The sequence below is a fragment of the Carettochelys insculpta genome, chromosome 27 (genome assembly GCF_033958435.1).
Source record: "Carettochelys insculpta isolate YL-2023 chromosome 27, ASM3395843v1, whole genome shotgun sequence".
Classification (NCBI taxonomy): Eukaryota; Metazoa; Chordata; order Testudines; family Carettochelyidae; genus Carettochelys; species Carettochelys insculpta.
The window spans coordinates 13,885,577-13,902,337 of NC_134163.1; the positions used below are offsets into that span (position 1 = coordinate 13,885,577).

A 16,761-nucleotide genomic window follows, 5' to 3' on the forward strand; every position below is an offset into this window, starting at 1 on the left:
GCGGGAGGAGCCTGGTTTGCCCCTTCCCTGCGCTGGCAGGTCAGAACTGTGGCACTTACCCTGGGTGAAAACTCCGCAGCAGCACCCAGGACAGGCTGGGGTCTCTCTGCACTGTAGCTGGCACGCCTGGCCTCCCTCGTGCACTGTGCGGCTCACTTCCCACCAGGGGCTGAACGGTGCCCCAGAGAGCTGCCCGAAAGGGAGCGGGAGCAGAACTGGTTTCTCTCTCCCCTCCCCCACCGGCTACCAGGTCATCACTGCTGGGCTAACAGACACAGCTCCTTGCCTCAATGTTCCCGCAAAGCCGGCCCACCCACATGCGGAATAAATATTGTTCTGTACACTGAGGCCTGTGAAATGTGCACCCCCCCGTAGAAACAGAAACCCGGCCACGGGCGCTGTGCTCATCAGCTGGGCAGCATTTGACTGGCTGCTGACCAGATGCATAAGCGGCCAGCATGCAGAGAACGCTGGCTCCTGTGCACCCCTGCGCCCTGTAGCAATCAGCTAGGGCACTAGCCCCTGGGCCGTGCTCCTGTTCGTGCAGCGCTAGGGCAGTCACTCAGGAGAGTCAGGTGTTGCCCGGCTGATTGGCAGAGCGCCCCCAGCCGACAGCGTGAGTCCCCGTGGGTGGTGCACACCCACACAGGCCTCGGTGCACAGAACACAATTTATTCTGCGCATGGATGGCAAAAATTAAAGGGACCCTTGAACCCGATCCCTGTCCATCTCCCCATCGGGGCAGCTGGAAGTACCTGCGGCTGTTTTCTGTTTGTGCTGGGCTGTGAGTCGTCAGCGTGGGCTGGAGCCAAGCAGGGGTGAGTAACGTCTGAGCGAGGGTACCACCCCGCCTGCCAAGCAGCAGCCGGGCATGTTGGTGGCTAATTACAGGGGAGCACCAACCTGACATGCACGGGTGGGGAGGCAGAAGGTGGAGGGCCGGAGGTGTGGGGGCTTCTGGGGGCAGCTCTGCCGGGGCTGTACAGGTGGGGAGGGGCTCTGGCTTACAATAGTGCGAGAGTTTGTGCACATGTGTGTGTGCACAAGCGTGTGTGTGTGTGTGTATGTGTGCACAGCATTTATCACGGGCAGACAGGCCACCGTGCATGGCCCCTGGGCAGCTGTTCTAGCAGAGAGTGCAGCCGCTCCCTGCCTTCACCCCACCCAACCCCTGGCTACGTGCACCCAGCCACTGTTCTCCAGTGGGGATGTGGGGGCTGCTGCTCGCTCGGTGAGTGCGCCGCGGTTGTTTTCCAGGGGTGTTTGCAGAGCCCGTCTCACAGGGATGCCAGCCCCTTGCCGCAGAGACAAAGGAGAAATCGCAGCTGGGTTTGCCTAGGCAAAGGGCCAGCCACAGTTCCAACCCACCGCGCCAGGCGTGGGGCGGCTGGTGAGTTCTTGGCCACCTGAAACGGATGTAAACAGAGCCGGACGGCAAACCCCAGCGGGCTCCTTGTCACAGCGTCAGGGGCGGGGGTCCCCAGGCCATGCACCTGCCCACAAGCGGACGTGACTCTCACTCAGCAGGGAGAACAGGAGGGTTATTGGTCGAGGGGGACACAGCACAGAACAGACTTAGCACAGGAACCAGAAGCCGTCAGCACCAACCATCCTGGGGAGAGGGGCCCAGAGGGGTCCCCAAGCCAGGCCCTGGTCCCTACCCCCATCTCCAGCCAGACCAGACTGCCCCACTCGTCAACTGCCCGCTTCCAATTCCAACCAGATAGCCTGTTTCCCAGGTATCACCTGGTGGCCTGAGTAACAAAGCCCACTGAGGGCCATGGGCTACGTGTGAGAGTCATCACACCAAAATTCCCCTCACCACTGTGCACTGATGCTGGGCTTGGGGAAACTGAGGCACCTGCCTCAGGTTACTCCAGGGCATCAGGAAACGCATGTAGCTGAACCAGGGGAATAAAACCCTCACACGCCCACTTCATCACACGTAGGCTGAGCGCAGGGCTGGCGAGGCAGGGGGGTGGGTGGGGAGAAGGGGCCAAATCTGCCGGGGCCTTGAGCTCAGGGACCCCGAGTGTCTGTGACAACAGTGCAAATCGAATGACGTGTGAGAGCACGAGGCTGAGCTGGCAGGGTGAGCAAGAGGCTGGGGGCAGTGTTCCCTGTAAGCTGAGTGCTTTGGAGGACATGCGAGAGAGAGTCAGGTGCTGCCCAGCTGACTGGCAGAGCGTCTGCAGCCAGCAGCTTGTGTTTCTATGGGTGGTGCACATCCGCACTTGCCTCAGTGCACAGAACAAAATTTATTCCTCCCTTGGATGGAAAAATATTAGCGGAAAGCCTGGCTGGGGAGTCAGGCCGCCTGGGCCCAGTCCCAGTTCTGCAGGGCTGTCGTGTCTAGGGGTTAGAGCAGGGCAGACTGCCCCATTCAGGTCCTGTTGACTGGCATCTCTCCTCCCCTGGCCACTCAGGCTTGGCAGAGATGAGATGCAGCTTCCTGTCCCAGGCTCGGCCGCTGCTGTTGTATCTGTCCCCAGCCGTGGCCGAGAAGTGCTGGCAGGGCAGGACAAGCAGCTGCCACCGGGGACTCAGGGCTGCATCCGGCTGCTGGAGCCACAACACAGCGTGGCGGCCCCAGAGCTGGTCCCTGCAGCACTGCCAACGGGTCAGCCTTGCTGGCTTTGCAGCACCTGCAGCTGAGAGCTGGGCACAGTCTGGTCTGGAGCCGAGGGCCTGGGGGGAGGCGGGCAGCACCATGTGGCCATGGATCAGCTGCGCAGCAGCAGCACCCAGATGTGCAATGGCCAGGTCTAGGCAGCACCCAGGGGCGGGCAGTGCTGGCCACAAGCCGTGCGTACGGTGCTCCTGCTGCATGCAAGGGTCTGCTCAGCACCAGCTGCAGGTGCGGGGGATGCATGTGAGGCTGGGCCCAAGCCAAGCTGCCTCCTCAGGTTCTAGATGAACGGCGGGCGCAGCCCACGCTTTTCAGGGCCCTCCAGCTGAACCTCCAAGCGAGGCAGGGGCTTCCCTCCAGCCGGCCCCCCCGTGCCATGCCCAGGGTGACTCCCTGCCCACGGCTGGATGGTGCATGTGGCCGGAGAGGTGCAGGCTGCAGCAGACACGTGCACGGCCATGTGAGTGAGCGTGGTGCGCCCAGCCCGGGGGTGACACTGGGACACAACAGCAGGGGAGGGAGCCAGCAGGTGAAATCAGGACAGGGCACCAACAGCTGCTCCACTCCTGCTGCTTGGAGTGGGAGCTGTGGAGCGGTGGAAACTCCCAGCCTGAGTGGCCCAAGATGTGCCCCCCCGACGTGCATGAACAACCGTGTGTGCGCAAAACTGGGCATCCTCGCACCGGGGACCCAAGGGGCTCAGCACCCTGCCAGCTGCTCCTGCTCATGGCGGGGGGATTCTCCATTGGTCTGTGCTGCCGGGGGGGTGTGATGGGGTTCGGGGTCCCCATGCACTGCACCCCATCTGCGGGCAGGAATGATTCTCACTCAGCAGGTAGAACAGGGAGTTTATTAGGCGACAGAGGCCCAAGTTCTCACAGAAGTGTCAGTGCAGCAGTCAGAGACAGTCATTCCAACCCATCCTGGGGAGAGGAGCCCGAGGGTGCCCCTCTGGGGTGTAGCTGCCCCCCTCGCCCAGCTGGCTGCCTTCCAGCTCCCTCCCCACCCCCAGCATCTAACTGAAGCCTCCGCTTCAAAAAACCCCCTTTGGCTCCTCCGTCCTCTTTGTTCAGGGCAGAAGTGTTACCTGCCAGCCTAGGTTATAGCCCCAGGGTCATCCTTAGCTGCTGGGAGCTGCTCTGCCTGTCTCACACATCCAGCCTGAGTCTCACACATGCACCCCCCCCCCACTCCATCACAGGTTGTGATTCGCATTGATTCTTTTTTCTCTGGCAGCCAGTTCCAGCCCCAGACACACCTGCCTCCCGCCACCAGGCCCCTTCCTGGTGGCTTGAACCTGGCAAAGACTGCTTGGGCCCTGAACAACAAACCACCCAGGGGAGGAATGTGGCGAGCAGGAGCCCACACCTTACCGGCACGTAACTAATAATTAATACCAGCCCAACAGGCCGGGAGACAAGGAGCTTTGTAAACAGCGAGAGTTCACGGCAGGCTATCGCGTGCCTGTGTGATGTCACTGGAGGTGACATTGGCCCAGGAAACGCTGCACTACTTCTGGTCTCAGAGGAGGCTCCCAATCAATGTTCCCTCTCAGCGTTGCCACCCGTGGGTGGAATAAATTTTACTGCACCCAGGCGTGTGCGGATGTGCACCGCTGCCAGAAATACAGCAGCTCGCTGTGGGTACTCTGTTAATCAGCTGGGCAGCACGTGAATCTCTCCAAGTGCTCAGTTTAGGGGCAACTTTGCAACCAACCCCTCGCCGCGGGTGAAAAGCAACATACATCACATGACCATCCGCTTCTTCCCCCCCGCACCCTGCTCTCCAAAAGCAGGGGCCTGGGGAAACCAGAGCTTGTTCCCCTCTGTTCTGAGAGACCCAACAGCAGCTCTCTCTGCAGGCTGCTCGCTCTGCGCTGGTGAAAGCTGATTTCAGCAGTTTGCAGGGCGGGTGTCCTTATCAGCCCTGCAGTCCCTGCCTTTAGAGCAGGGTGGCCTTTGGCACACAATGTTCTACAGGCCCAGAGGCCCCAGGTCACCAGGGGTTGGTGTGGCAGTGACAGAGGCAGTGGGGGGGGGTGGTAAGCTGGGGCGGGCTGCAGAGAGATGTGGGGGACAGTGCTGGGTGGAGGGACACAGAAAGCTGGATTCCAGGGCAATCCTGACTGCAGCTGCTGCGAGCCCAAAGTGCTTCGCAGCATAAATGACCCCAGCAACAGCACTGAAATGCAGCCACTTCTGGGGTGCTTAGAGGGGGCGATTGGGAGTTAGCGCTTCTCTGCATGACCTTGTGCCAGCCCAGTCACTGCTCTGTGCCTCAGTTTCCCCGTCTGACAAAATAATTCTAGTTCTGGAGCTGCATCGGGTCAATAGTAGAGAAGTGCTTGGAGCTCTGCGGCTGGGAGGCACGAGGTGCGGGTGGGCTGTCATTAACGAACGTGCCTTGTCAGTGCCTGGTGGACACCCCCCCCCCCCCGCAACCCCCCCTCGTCCCGCACACTGGTGCTTTCATGGTGTTTGCTCACAAGAGTCGTCATCTGAAGCGGTGACGCTGGAAAAGCTGCGTCAAAGCAGCCCTGAGCAAGGCCGGGGAGCTGGGAACGTGTGAGTGTGTGAGTGGGGGGGGGGTGGCGTGAGCAGGGAAGCTGCGCGTGCAAGAGTGAAACCAACAAGTAGGAAGTGTTGTGCAGCCTCCATGTTACACGTTAGTGCCGGCTCAGAGCCGCAGCTGGGTTTTCAGCTGGGTGTTTCCTGCAGGTGGACCAGCAGCGCTTGGCAGTTAGAACATCTGGTCTAATAACCAATACAGGGGGACCGGGAGCCTCTGGGTATCTGGATTATGGTAGAAGAATAAGGGGGACCAGGATGGGGGACTAGAATTCCTAAGTCCCAGGTTCTATTTCTGGGTCTCCCAGGTGGAGCAGGGCTAGCACTCCTGGGTTCCTTGCAGGGAGGCTGGTGTTATCTCGAGCAGGAGGGTTTGCATCCTGGTTTTACTCCTGACTCTGATGCTGGACTAATCCTACCTTGGGTTCCCCATTTGGAAGTTCAGGCACCTTTGTCAGTTGCTTTGCGATTCATGGTGCCACGTGCAAAGGACCGTGGGTCGTGCAAAGTGATAGTGACCATGCCAATGGGACCATTACGTGAAATGACCGCCTGCACGCTTTGCACACAAGGGGCTGCTCTCACTAGCCCCTCAGCTCCCTTTGAGACGGCATGTGACGAGCTGGCTGCTCTGACCCTGGCTCCAAAGGAGCTCAGGCCCTGGGGGGCAAGGACACCCTGGCGTAGAAGACAACCCTTCCCAGGCTAGGTGCGTGGGTGAGCAGACTTCACAACTGCCCTCGGGATGTGCTGGCTGTGTGGCCACCGGGCTTCTGCCTTGTGAGCTGCTGGCCTAGTCCTCAGGCTGGGCTCCCCACTGCACCTCTCTTTGTCCTGACCTACTCACCTGGGATTGTCCAGGCCAGCATCCCCTGTAAGCTGAGTGCGTGGGTGCCACCCAGCTCATTAGAAGAACAGCTGCAGACGGCAGCCTGTTTTTCTACTGCTGGTGTACATCTGCACTCAGTGCACATAACAAAATTTATTCTGCATATGGATGGAAAAATTTAGAGCAAACCCTGGTCCAGGCCTGGGTTCTCACCTGCACCTCACTCCTGACCTGTAGTGTCCTCCCTGCTCCTGGGATAGTCCTAGACTGAGCTGGCTGGTGAGGCACTATGGGCAAGATTCAGCCAGGGGAGCTAGGCTGAGACCCAACATACCTTGTTACACATGTGAGCAAGGATCTAGGGTCTGAATGAAAAGACTGAGGCTCTAACTCAGGGCTCCAGAAGGGGGTTAAATGAAAGTGGCTTCCTCTGCCACACCTTTATTCTATCTGATTAGTGGGAGCAGCCTGCCCCTGTACATTCCTGCGCCCAGCTCAGCCCAGGGTGGGGCCCACAACTGGCATCAGGACTAGGGCTAATGCTGGCCTGACCTCCACGATCTTTGGGACAGGGCTTTACCTGGTGCTGGCCTGGTCACCATTGCTTGCAGGAATGGCCAGACTGGCTCCATCTAGCTGTCTGGCAGCAGTCAGTGCCCAGAGAACATGCCAGGATCCCTGCGGGAGGCAGAAATGGGATAATCTGACCACAGGGAATGTTGCTTCCTGACCTGCATGGGTTGGAAGTTGGTTCATGCCCTACAGCATGAAGGTGGGTTTGGCATTTGCTGCCCTTCAATGGCCTCAAACTCTGCCTTGTCTGGCCTGCAGCCTGAAGGCCCCTGGGAAAGCCCACAAAAACCCCAGCTAAGGCAGTGCACTGCCTTAAACCCAAAACAGTGCCCGCTGGGGAGATTTCCACATGAGTTTGTCCAGCCCTCCATGCCCTGACGCTGAGGGGTGCAGGCTCCACCCAGGGCCACAAACCTCAGCGTATTTGCAACCCCTGCGTTCTGGCTGCTGTCAGGGGTGCATCAGCTGTCTGGCTAAGCTGCTTCTCTGGCATGGCTTGGCTGCCTTATTCACCTTCCAGACACCACAGCTTCACAGAGGAGGCACAGAGTGGGGACGAGCTGCCCTTGAGTGGGCCAGAGTCTTTGTGGGTCACCCTGGTCCTGGTCCACGCCGCCTCGGGGAACTGCACCTCACTGCCCTTCAGCACACCTGGATCTCACTAGCTCCCCTTCTTCCTCCTGCATCCCAGTCATATACTGCTGGATGCTCCAGCCCCGGGGTGCTCTAGATCCCACCACTGCCACCAGAACTTGTCCCTATGCCCTTGGGACCCGGGAAGCAGGTGAGATGCTGGAGCCTGGCTGCAGGATCAATCCGAGGCAGATGGCAGGCTTTCTCCAAGGTTGCCAGCTGAGCTGGCAGGGCCTCCCAGGTGAGCACTGAGCTGGAGTCAGACGCGTTACTTCCTTGTCGGTTTGCGTGGCCACCTGATTCCATTTGCATGGCCGTTTCCGCCTGTGCAGGAGCTGCTGCCAGATCAGACGCAGCATGCTGCTCTACTCTGCATGTCCTCCACTGCCTGCATGTTCTCCTAGGGGAATCCCCAGTTCTTCCTCCTTCCTGAACACTGACACACTTGCGAGGCCCAGGCGTTTGCTCCAAGGAGAATGGCAAGCCTGAATCATTAACTAGTTGCACTGGGAGAGGTGCTGGTGTCTCCCTGCAGAAGTTTTGGTCTCTCCCAGCTCTTTCCATATGCCACCTCCACGAGGGGAGCAGCTAAGAGCCCTGGGAGCCTATTTACGCCGGCGTTTTACAGGGCTGTGACTGGCTGTGCTGGGGGAGCAGAGGGGGGCTTGTTCACACCCCAACCGAGACGGTGACTGCGCTGTCCCTTGCCAAACCCCAAGGCGCTCAGCGCACTATGTAGGCAGCGTGCCTTCCCTGCGTGTGGGTGAGATGGTGAGGTTCACCCTGCCCTAGGGGAGGCAGTCCTGGAGGTGGCCCTGCCAGCTCAGACGGGGACCTTGGAGAAAGCCTGCCATCTGCATCCAATTGATCCTGCAGACAGACTCCAGCATCTCACCCGCTTCCCGGGACCCAAGGGCAGGGATGTTCAGCCAAGTCTTGCTGGCAGTGGTGGGCTCTACTGCCACAGTGGAGGTGGGGAAACTGAGGCATGGAGCCAGGGTGGAACTTCCCCAAGGTCATGCAGAGAATCAGTGGCAGAGCCCAGCATGGAAGCTGGGGGCACTGCCTCCCAGCCCTCCTCCTCTGACCCCGAGGTAATGGTCCCCACCCCACTCCACCCCGACCCCTCGCTTTAGGCCCAGAATGGGTGTAGCGCAGGGAGTGGCAGGTCAGATGGCTCCATGCTGGTGGGGCTCAGGGCTCTGTGGTAGCCCTTCCCCCAGCTATAGGGCAAAGAGGGGTGTTGTGCCACTAGGGCCCAGCCCCGCCCCCACTGTAATACAGCTGGGCAAGGCTGTGCCCCACACCCCCCTCACCCCTGTGCCACCCTTAGGCTGGAAGCAGGCAGACAGCTGGCTGCCCTGGCTCCAGGAAGACATGGGAGGAGATCCAATGGGCGTAGGAAGATAGACGCCTGTTGGCTGCCACGGGTTTGGGGGCAGGGCCCAGGGAGGGTACAAGGCTGAGGGGCCGTGTTCCCTGTAAGCTGAACACTCAGGCAGCTGCCCAGGAGAGGTTCAGGTGCTGCCTGGCTGATTAGCAGAGCGCCCACAGCCAGCAGCCTGTGTGTCTGTGGGTGGTGCACTTCCCGCCCACACAACAAAATTTATTCCACCCATGGATGGAAAAAGTTAGAGAACATTGCTGGGAGGATGTCTCCGGAGGGGGCACCGAATCCCCCTGCCCTCTGTCCCTCCCTGGCTTAATCCCTGACAATTAGTTAGATCCTGCATGTCTGTCCCCTTCTTCGGCACCCCCACCCCCACCCCAGGCTGCAGGCCTCGCTCAGCACCCTGCCGCCTCCGTGCTGTGTGGTTAGTGATTGTGCTGACTTCATCATGGAGACACCGGGTTCTGTCTCCCTCCATCTGAAGGCGGTGCAGGGGATTTCTGATGAGCGTCTGTGGCTGTGAGATGCCCCCCCAGCAGAGCTTGTAGGGCAGGGTGGGGACCCAGGGCTGCCAAGAAGCCAGCGGGTCTCCAAGGAGGCTGGGAACAGCCAGCCCCAGCAAGGCAATGGAGCCATCCCTTGCCCATGCAGCCCAGGGAAGGGGAGAAGTTTGTGCTCAAAGACCAGTTTCTTGCATGGCAGTGCCCTCTGCAATGCCCCCTCCTTCCTCACACCCACGAGCTGGGGCCTGCCCCGCCAGAGTCATGGGCATGTCTCTGCAGAGGCAGGGGGTGAGTGACAATGGTCTGTCCCATCACCCATCCTCGGCGTCCTCCTGCCAGGCTCCCGGCAAGTGGGGCTGGAGAGCAGAGCCTGCGGCCAGGTAGCGCAGGGTGCAAGGGGTAGAAACTGCTCTCAGCTGGCCCCTGCTCAGTGGTGGCCAGACTCTTACCAGCCCATTCCCGACCCTCTCAGCCCCCAGCCCCTGCAGAAGGATGGAGCTGGAGACCTTGAACAGGAGCAGTGAAGACTCGTCCAATTACATGTGACAAGCACACAGCACATGCATGCATGAGCTGGCACATGTCAACATGCTCATGCGTGATGGTCTCACCCACAGGTTGCACGCTGAGCAAAGGGATGCAGGTATGTGAGCAATGACCCCCCCAGCCCCTGCACACAGCATGTGCCATCACATATGCAATTTTCTACGTCTGCCAGGTTTGCAAAGCTCCCCCCTCCATGTGACTTACCTTCTTGCAGGCCAGGGAGATTGGTCAGTTTTACCTGTGTTTATTGCAGGTCCTACACAGGGACATGCCCAGGCTTAAAGCTGGGAGGATGTGGTTGGACATCCAGCAGGTCTGGGGCAAGGGAGCTGAGCACTGTGGAAGGAAGAGCCCTGACCACATCTTGTTTCAGCTTCCTAGAAGCCCTCCTCTTGCCTTGGGTCTCCCCCAGTGCTTGGTTCCCTGCAGATGCAATAGGCTTTCCCATCAGCAAGCTGATCTGTCCCCAGCTGTGCCAGCTGCTGAACCTGACTCCCTCCTCCAGGGCTGTCATGGGGAACCCTGGCCACAGGAAACCACCTACTCGGCTTCAATTTTGTTTCCTCAAGGCTGGTCCCACTGACTGAGAATTGAAAGCAGCTCATAGCAGCAGGGGACTCTGCTCACGGACCAGGCAGAGCTCTGGAGCATGGACCTACACCAGGGACCACCCCCCCCCATGGAAATACCCCAGCCTGCTTAGCAATGCTTTCAGGTCTATTACCCGCACATGCTTGCCAGCCCCTGCAGACCTGCAGCTCAGGAGCACGGCTGCAGCAGTGGAGGAAGGCGAATGCCACAGGGCAGCCAGCACCCAGCACTGACCCTCAATCAAAGTCATCCCCAAATCTGAGACACTCACTCCTGAATCTCCTCCTGACCTTTAACCAGTGAGTCAGCATGAGGCTCAGGAGACCAGTTCCACTTGGTCTCTCGCAGGGAGGGTGGAAAGCCCCCTGCCTCACTTTCCTTGCGCCGTCTATGAAAGGGGTCAAGGCTAGCAGCTTGGACATGGACAGATCGAAAGCTGTACAGCCTGAGCACGGAGGGGGCCTCTCTCAACCTGACCCAGCTGAGGCTAGATCTTTGGTTAGCTGAGCCTGCAGTATTTAAAGGGTATTTTGTGAGCTGCTCAACACAGCCAATAGCCCAGAGTTGGGCCTTATGCCCCATTACAAACCTGTATGGCTATTTTGCTCCTTGTTTCTGCTACGTGCACACCCAGGGACCAGTTCAGCAGAGGGTAGCTGGTGCCCTCACCCAGCTCTACAGCCCTGCTGAGTGGGCCAGGAGGGAGGAGGGGCTTTCCTGCCCATGTGTTTTCCCCTCCCATCTGCATGGGATGCTGAGCTAGTAATGCCCCAGCCAGGGGAAGCCTCATGCCTAGGGGGTGGATTGGAGGGCAGGGGAAATAAAGAATAAGTCTTGGGGAAGACCAACACAGCTCTCCCACACACTAACCCTGCTCCACAAGGACCTAGAGGGGGTTTGGACCTTTCAGCCAGTACCCAGGTGGCTGAGCTGGGTTAGCACAGGCCATGGGCTGGCTCCTCAGCAACTCAAAGCTGAGACCAGGCTGCTCTGCAGGGTTATTCACTTGAGAATCAGTCACCCCCCACCCCCACAGCAGCAGCAAGGGGGGCCCCAGCTGTTGGGGCTTCTCCCCTAGTGTTCAGCAGGCTGCTTAGTCTCTACAAGGGATCCTTTAGAGGCCAGGGGTAAGGGGCTGCTGCAAGTTAAGGGTTTGTTCAGCAGGTACCCATTGTCCTCTAAGGTGCCCTCAGCACCCAGGGAATCAAGCACCTCACTAACAGCTAAGCAGCCACTGTGCGGGTAACCCAGAAGGCAGGCCCAGGACCACCAGAGCCAGCAAGGGGTGTTTGGAGGTAAAGCTGGCAGTGTGGGGTACAGGCAAAAGCAACTTCTGGGCCTCCCAGGAGATCTACAGTCAAAGCAGATGACCTCAGATTCCCAAATTCGTGGTGGGGGAAGGAAGAGGAAACAGCTTTGAGTCAACTTCAGACTAATTAGCACTTGCCTACTCAGTCCCCACTCTCCAAACTTGGCTCATGTTGTCCTCCACACCCCGAAACTAGATGAAATCCTGTTTGGCTGCAGACTAGGCAGGAGGCTGCACCCAGCAGGATCTCACATGGCATTTTGCAACAGGCCTGCCCTTAATTGCTGCGTGTTTAAGGCTCTGTTAGTTTACAGAAGTGGTGGCGCCAGGGAGCCAGAAAGCCACACAGTATTCTGCAAAAAAAGCGAGACTAGAGCTGGCTCCTGGAAGCAGGTTTAAGAACACAGCTACATCCTGATCTAATCACACAGTACAGGACACTCTGCTCTGATGCAATGAGTAAGAGCTGGAAGTGGTGCAGTTGGAAGGGGGGAAAGATGCAAGAGGAAGTGATATTTAAGTTTCAGAAATTTATTGCAAGTTCATCATACAAGAATAGATTAACTCAGACTTTGTGGCTCAAGTACAGAGAAAAAAAATCTTGTGCTTATAACAGTAGACAATGTTCTAGTCACCAAAAGCTAAAAGTTGGTTTGCAACTGTCCTTATCAGTCCTTGCATCTTCTGTCCACACCACAAAGCAGATGCAAATAAAATCCAGTCTCGTCCCACCCTGCCACATTAGTCCTTGGCAAGACATCCCCCAGCCCCCGCCCGTTCTGCAAGCCAATGCAGAGAAAGGAAACCAAGGGAAAACCAGTCTCTTGCCATGGATCTGTGGCTTCTGCAGTCAGAAAAACCACCTTGCATACAGGATTTGAACACTCCTCACACTCCTAAGAGCCAGTCAGTCTCCCAAGCATGTCTCCTGCCAGCCTGCTCCGGCGAGCTGTTCCTTTAAGATCACTGCCTCTCTCTGCTCGTCACAGCCCCGTCACGAAGGCTCAGTTCTGCCAGGCCCCTGCCGCACCTCCCCATCCATGCACACCATCGCTGCCAGCCTAGGGCTCTCCTCCCCGTCGCTCCCTGGCTTTTGTTTGGATGGGGTGGTTTTTTGGTTTTTGAAAGGTTGTTTTTTTAAAAAGACGCATTCAGGCCCAAAGGAAGCAGCCGACTCAACGCTCCAGCAGCGGGACATAGGGGACCCACTGGTTGTTACAGCGACTCTCCTCACAGTAGCTGGCTACTGCTGCCAAGCCTTGGCTTTTCCAGGAATCAGTATGGGGATTCTGGAAAGAGGAAAGAGACACCCATTAGCAAAACTGCATCACATGGGCCAGGCCGGCCCATTGCTAGGAAGGCTGGCATGCTTCGGCCATGACCCACACCACAAGTCATTAGGTAAGGCACACATCCCTGGAACGCCCTGGCTCAGCCCCAGGGCACGCCGCTGCCAGTCACAGCCCTGCATCACAAGGCCAAGGCCAGCAAGGCTGAGCCACGATTGGCTGGTGGGTGAACCACACTCTCACTGCTTAGCAACAGGGACTCACCGTCACCAGGATACAGTGCAGGTCCCGGGGCTCGCTGTTGTCCTCCGTGGTCACACCCAGGACCGTGGCGAGCCGCTGCATGCCAGACACCCGCAGGATGTTGATGTCATTGTCACAGCAGAAGGCCTGGATGAGGGTGAAGTGGATCTGCAAGGCGATGTCGTCCTCATCCTCCTCATCGATGGCCAGGAGGCACAGCACCACACTGTCCGGATCACTGCAGGAGGACGACAGCCACAGGCATCAGAATTGGGGGGGCAAGGGAGCTCAGTTCAGAACCCCACCCCCACCCCAACTGATTCTCCATCTAAGGAGCCTTCCAGCCTCCTCCCTACACCCACCAGCTACTCCACAGCCAATGCCAGAGCTGGGACTCTAGTTACGTTTTTTCCACGAACCCTTCACAGCCAGATGCACCCCAGGGGGAGTTTCCCCAGCTGCCTTAAAGCCCCAGCAGCCCCAGGAAGCCAGATACTTGCCCCCCAGCTGATTATCAGAGCACCCAGGGCCTATCACTGCACACAACAAAACACCAAACAAAATTTATTCCACCCCCCATGGGAAATTCAAGGGAACTCAGACCCCACCCCCATCCTCCAGCCCCCTCACCAGCTGCCTACAGCCCCACCTCCCACAGACCAAAGCACCCAGGGCCCAGCCTGCTCCCCAAGCCGCTGAGATACTCACACATTCATCAGCTTGGCCGACTCGTACACGCCGACCGTCAGGCAGTCCTGTCTCTGGGCAGCCACCAGCAGCTGTTCCACCGCTTCGCTCACCGCCTGCATCCTTCGGGAAGGGGCACAAGAGGGACAGGCGGCATTAGAGTCCAGCCCCGCTGCGGAAGGGGGGGTCCCCCTGGCTCGCCAGGGGCCCAGCTCCGGCCGCAGCGCCCGGCGGGAGACACTTACTTTTGGGCAGTGTTGTCGCAGGCCACCAGCTCTTCCAGGGTCATATTGCAATTGTAATCCACAGCGGCCGGGAGCAGCCGGAGGGAGCCGCAGCAGCCGAGCCGCGAGGCTCAGAGCCCAGCGCCGGGGCAGTAAATCCACCGGAGTCGCTCCTCCACGCGCAGCCGGGAACTCCGCTCCGAATCCGGCGCCGCTCCGAATCCGGCGCCGCTCCGAATCCGCCACCCGCGCGCTCCGAACACCCCGAGCCGAACCCAGGCGGCCGGGCCGGCGGGCGCCTCTTATAGCCTGGCCCACGGGGCGTGGCCAAGCCGCTTTCCTATTGGTTCCCGGGCCACAAAGGGGAAAACCCCACGGCGGCCGCTGATTGGCTCCCCCCGCGGGTGACTGGCGCCCCGTGCGCCCCACGTGGGGCGGGGGCCTTCCCCCCACCCCCGCTTTGGCAGGCAGCAAAACAACGGGAGAGTTTCGATTGAAATTTCCCAGCAGTTGTTGTTCCTCTGTTGGGCAGGGGACTGGGATTTCCACACCGCTGCCCTGGCAGCCGAGGGCAGGTTTGCAGAGCGGGTCTGTCCAGGGGAAAGCGGCGCAAGAGATCCCGGCTGGAGAATTTGGAGAGGCTATTTTTAGAGGCCCTGACTGTCCCGAGGGTGTGCAGTGAAATGCAAACCAATGGAAACCCCCTCCCCGGCCAGCTGCTCAGGGGCAGACCCCACCCGTGGGGGGGTGCATGTTGCAAAGAGGGGGGAAGCAAAAGGGAAACGTTTTCTAGCTGCAAACGAGCGAGCTGCAAACAGCAACCTCGTCCAGTGAGTTCCCTGCGGTGCAAAGGGCGCGTTGTCTCCCCGCGCCCCCAATTATGTGGGGGAGGGGGGTATCCACCCTTGCGTCTCGTCTGCAGCCAAGGCAGAGCGTGTGGCGTAGGCGGTACAGGGGAAAGGATGAGTGAATCATGAGGTTGGAGACTCAGTCATGGTTTCTGCAGTTTGCAAAAACTCGGTTACTCGTTTCACAACAAGTGTTGCCGCGCGCGCGTGCGCGCGCCGCTGCTCCTGACACACAGGCGGTTAGCTGCGCACAATCCTAGCTTGAATACTTGCTACAGCTTGGGTGGCAAGACTGCAGGAGGAGAATTAACCTCCCCCCCATCTCCGGCTCCCTCACAGACTTTGGAAACTCAGACGAGACAGTGTGTAGTTTGATCTGCTCTCTCATTTTGCGTGCATTTGCCAAAGGTTGTCCCGCACCCTCCGCCCGTGGGGGGGGCGGCGGGAACTGCAGATCAGCACAGTCCGTTCTGCAAAGCGGGGGGGGGGGGGGGGGGCGCTCGGGCCTGTAGCCTGAACTGCCTTGAACTTTTTGCGGAGGTAAAAGGTCCCCCGGTGCACGAGAGCGCGCGTTGCAAGGGGCCGAGGTTAAATCAAGGGAGGCGCGTTGCTGGCAGGGGGAGATTAGCCCGTGCGGGGGTTGCAAAAAACCCAGACGGAGCTACTGGCCATTGGCTGCTAGGCTGGTCCCTAGTGGAGCAGCTGGGTCTGGGCACGACCCCATCGCGCTGCTGCGGGCCCCCCGCTCAGCCTGGGGGGCGGAAGGACTGCAGTGCATGCCCCGCGGGAGGGGGCGTTGAGGGAGCTTGGGCGGCAGGCTGCAAAGAGGCCAGTTCCCACCGCCTCCGTGACCGGCCCTGGCTGCAGCGGTCGGGGCGGCTGGTGCCCAGCGGTTGTGCCCTGCCCGGGGGCTCAGCGCCCAGCCACGCCACGCGCGCCTGCTGCAAACCGAGCCGGCAGGGCGCGCGCGGCGGGCAAGGGCGCCACCTAGCGGGCGAGGCGTGCGCAGCAGGGGGCCGCGGAGGGGGCAGCTCTGGCTTTGGGGGCGCCTGGAGCGACCAGCCCGGGGCAGCCCCGCCCTGGAGCTCAGTGCGAGTCCCCAGGTACATGCGCAGGTGGGAAGCATCCACGCAGGGGTGTGTGTGGGAGAGAGGAGTGCCTCTAGGGCTGGACAGAGGGGTGCCTGTGGGGCTGGGTGAGTGTGTGTGGGGCTGGATAGAGGGAAGGGTATGGGGGCTATAGACATGGATGGGTGTGTATGGAGCTCAGTGGATGGCTGCAGAGAGGGCTGTATATAGGATGGACAGACAGCTGGGGGTGTATATAGGGCTGGCAGAGCATGTGTGGGGCTGGATGGGGGGCTGTAGTGATAGCTAGATGGCGCGGTTGGGGCTGGATGGACAGACAGCGGGACAAAGGTGGGGGTAGGTAAATCAAGACACTGCACGCTGAGATGGATGCAGACACCCTGCTAGCCCTGCTGCCTTAGTCTAACCATTAATCCGTTAATCCCATGGCCTTCACATGGAGCTTTTCTACTGAAAGCGCCTTGCAGACATTGGCTAATCGGGCCCTGCCCAGGTGGGGTAGTTCCTGCCACCCTGGGGGAAGCTGAGCGGTGAGATCCCCGGCAGTGAGGGCTCCTAGCCAAAGGTCATAGCTTGGGTCATGGGAATAAGGACAGGACGGGGGCTAAAAGCAGGTCCGAAGGGCCTGCCATTGGCTTCCCAGCCCTGCAGACAGTCCTGCAGTAATGGGTACAAGGGGATGTCATGTGGGGGATCGTTAGCGCCGCTCCTCGTTAGCCTTCTCCTGCTTCGTTCTTTGCAGTAGGGTGGCACCTTGAAGCCGCTTTGTGGGGCCAGCTGCTGTTGTACTAGGCCCCGCAGGGACACCACAG

The 16,761-nt window shown here is 59.5% G+C and overlaps 1 protein-coding gene across 1 annotated transcript; it reads right to left on the reverse strand.

Annotated features, from left to right (window-relative positions):
- Positions 1-12,085: 12,085 nt before the first annotated feature.
- On the reverse strand, positions 12,086-14,276 carry GADD45B (growth arrest and DNA damage inducible beta). Its single transcript, XM_074978254.1, has 4 exons — positions 14,035-14,276; positions 13,811-13,912; positions 13,124-13,340; positions 12,086-12,859 (listed from the first exon to the last, which is right to left on the reverse strand). The coding sequence occupies exons 1-4, from the start codon at positions 14,076-14,078 to the stop codon at positions 12,746-12,748; spliced, it is 477 nt and encodes a 158-aa protein (XP_074834355.1). The 5' UTR covers positions 14,079-14,276; the 3' UTR covers positions 12,086-12,745.
- Positions 14,277-16,761: the final 2,485 nt, after the last annotated feature.

Coding starts and splice junctions, on each gene's coding strand:
- GADD45B (XM_074978254.1), bottom strand. CDS start 14,078: ATGACCCTGGAAGAGCTGGTGGCCTGCGACAACACTGCCCAAAA. Junction 13,341..13,810: donor TCGGCCAAGCTGATGAATGT/GTGAGTATCTCA, acceptor GTCCTCCTGCAG/TGATCCGGACAGTGTGGTGC. Junction 12,860..13,123: donor TGCACTGTATCCTGGTGACG/GTGAGTCCCTGT, acceptor TCCTCTTTCCAG/AATCCCCATACTGATTCCTG.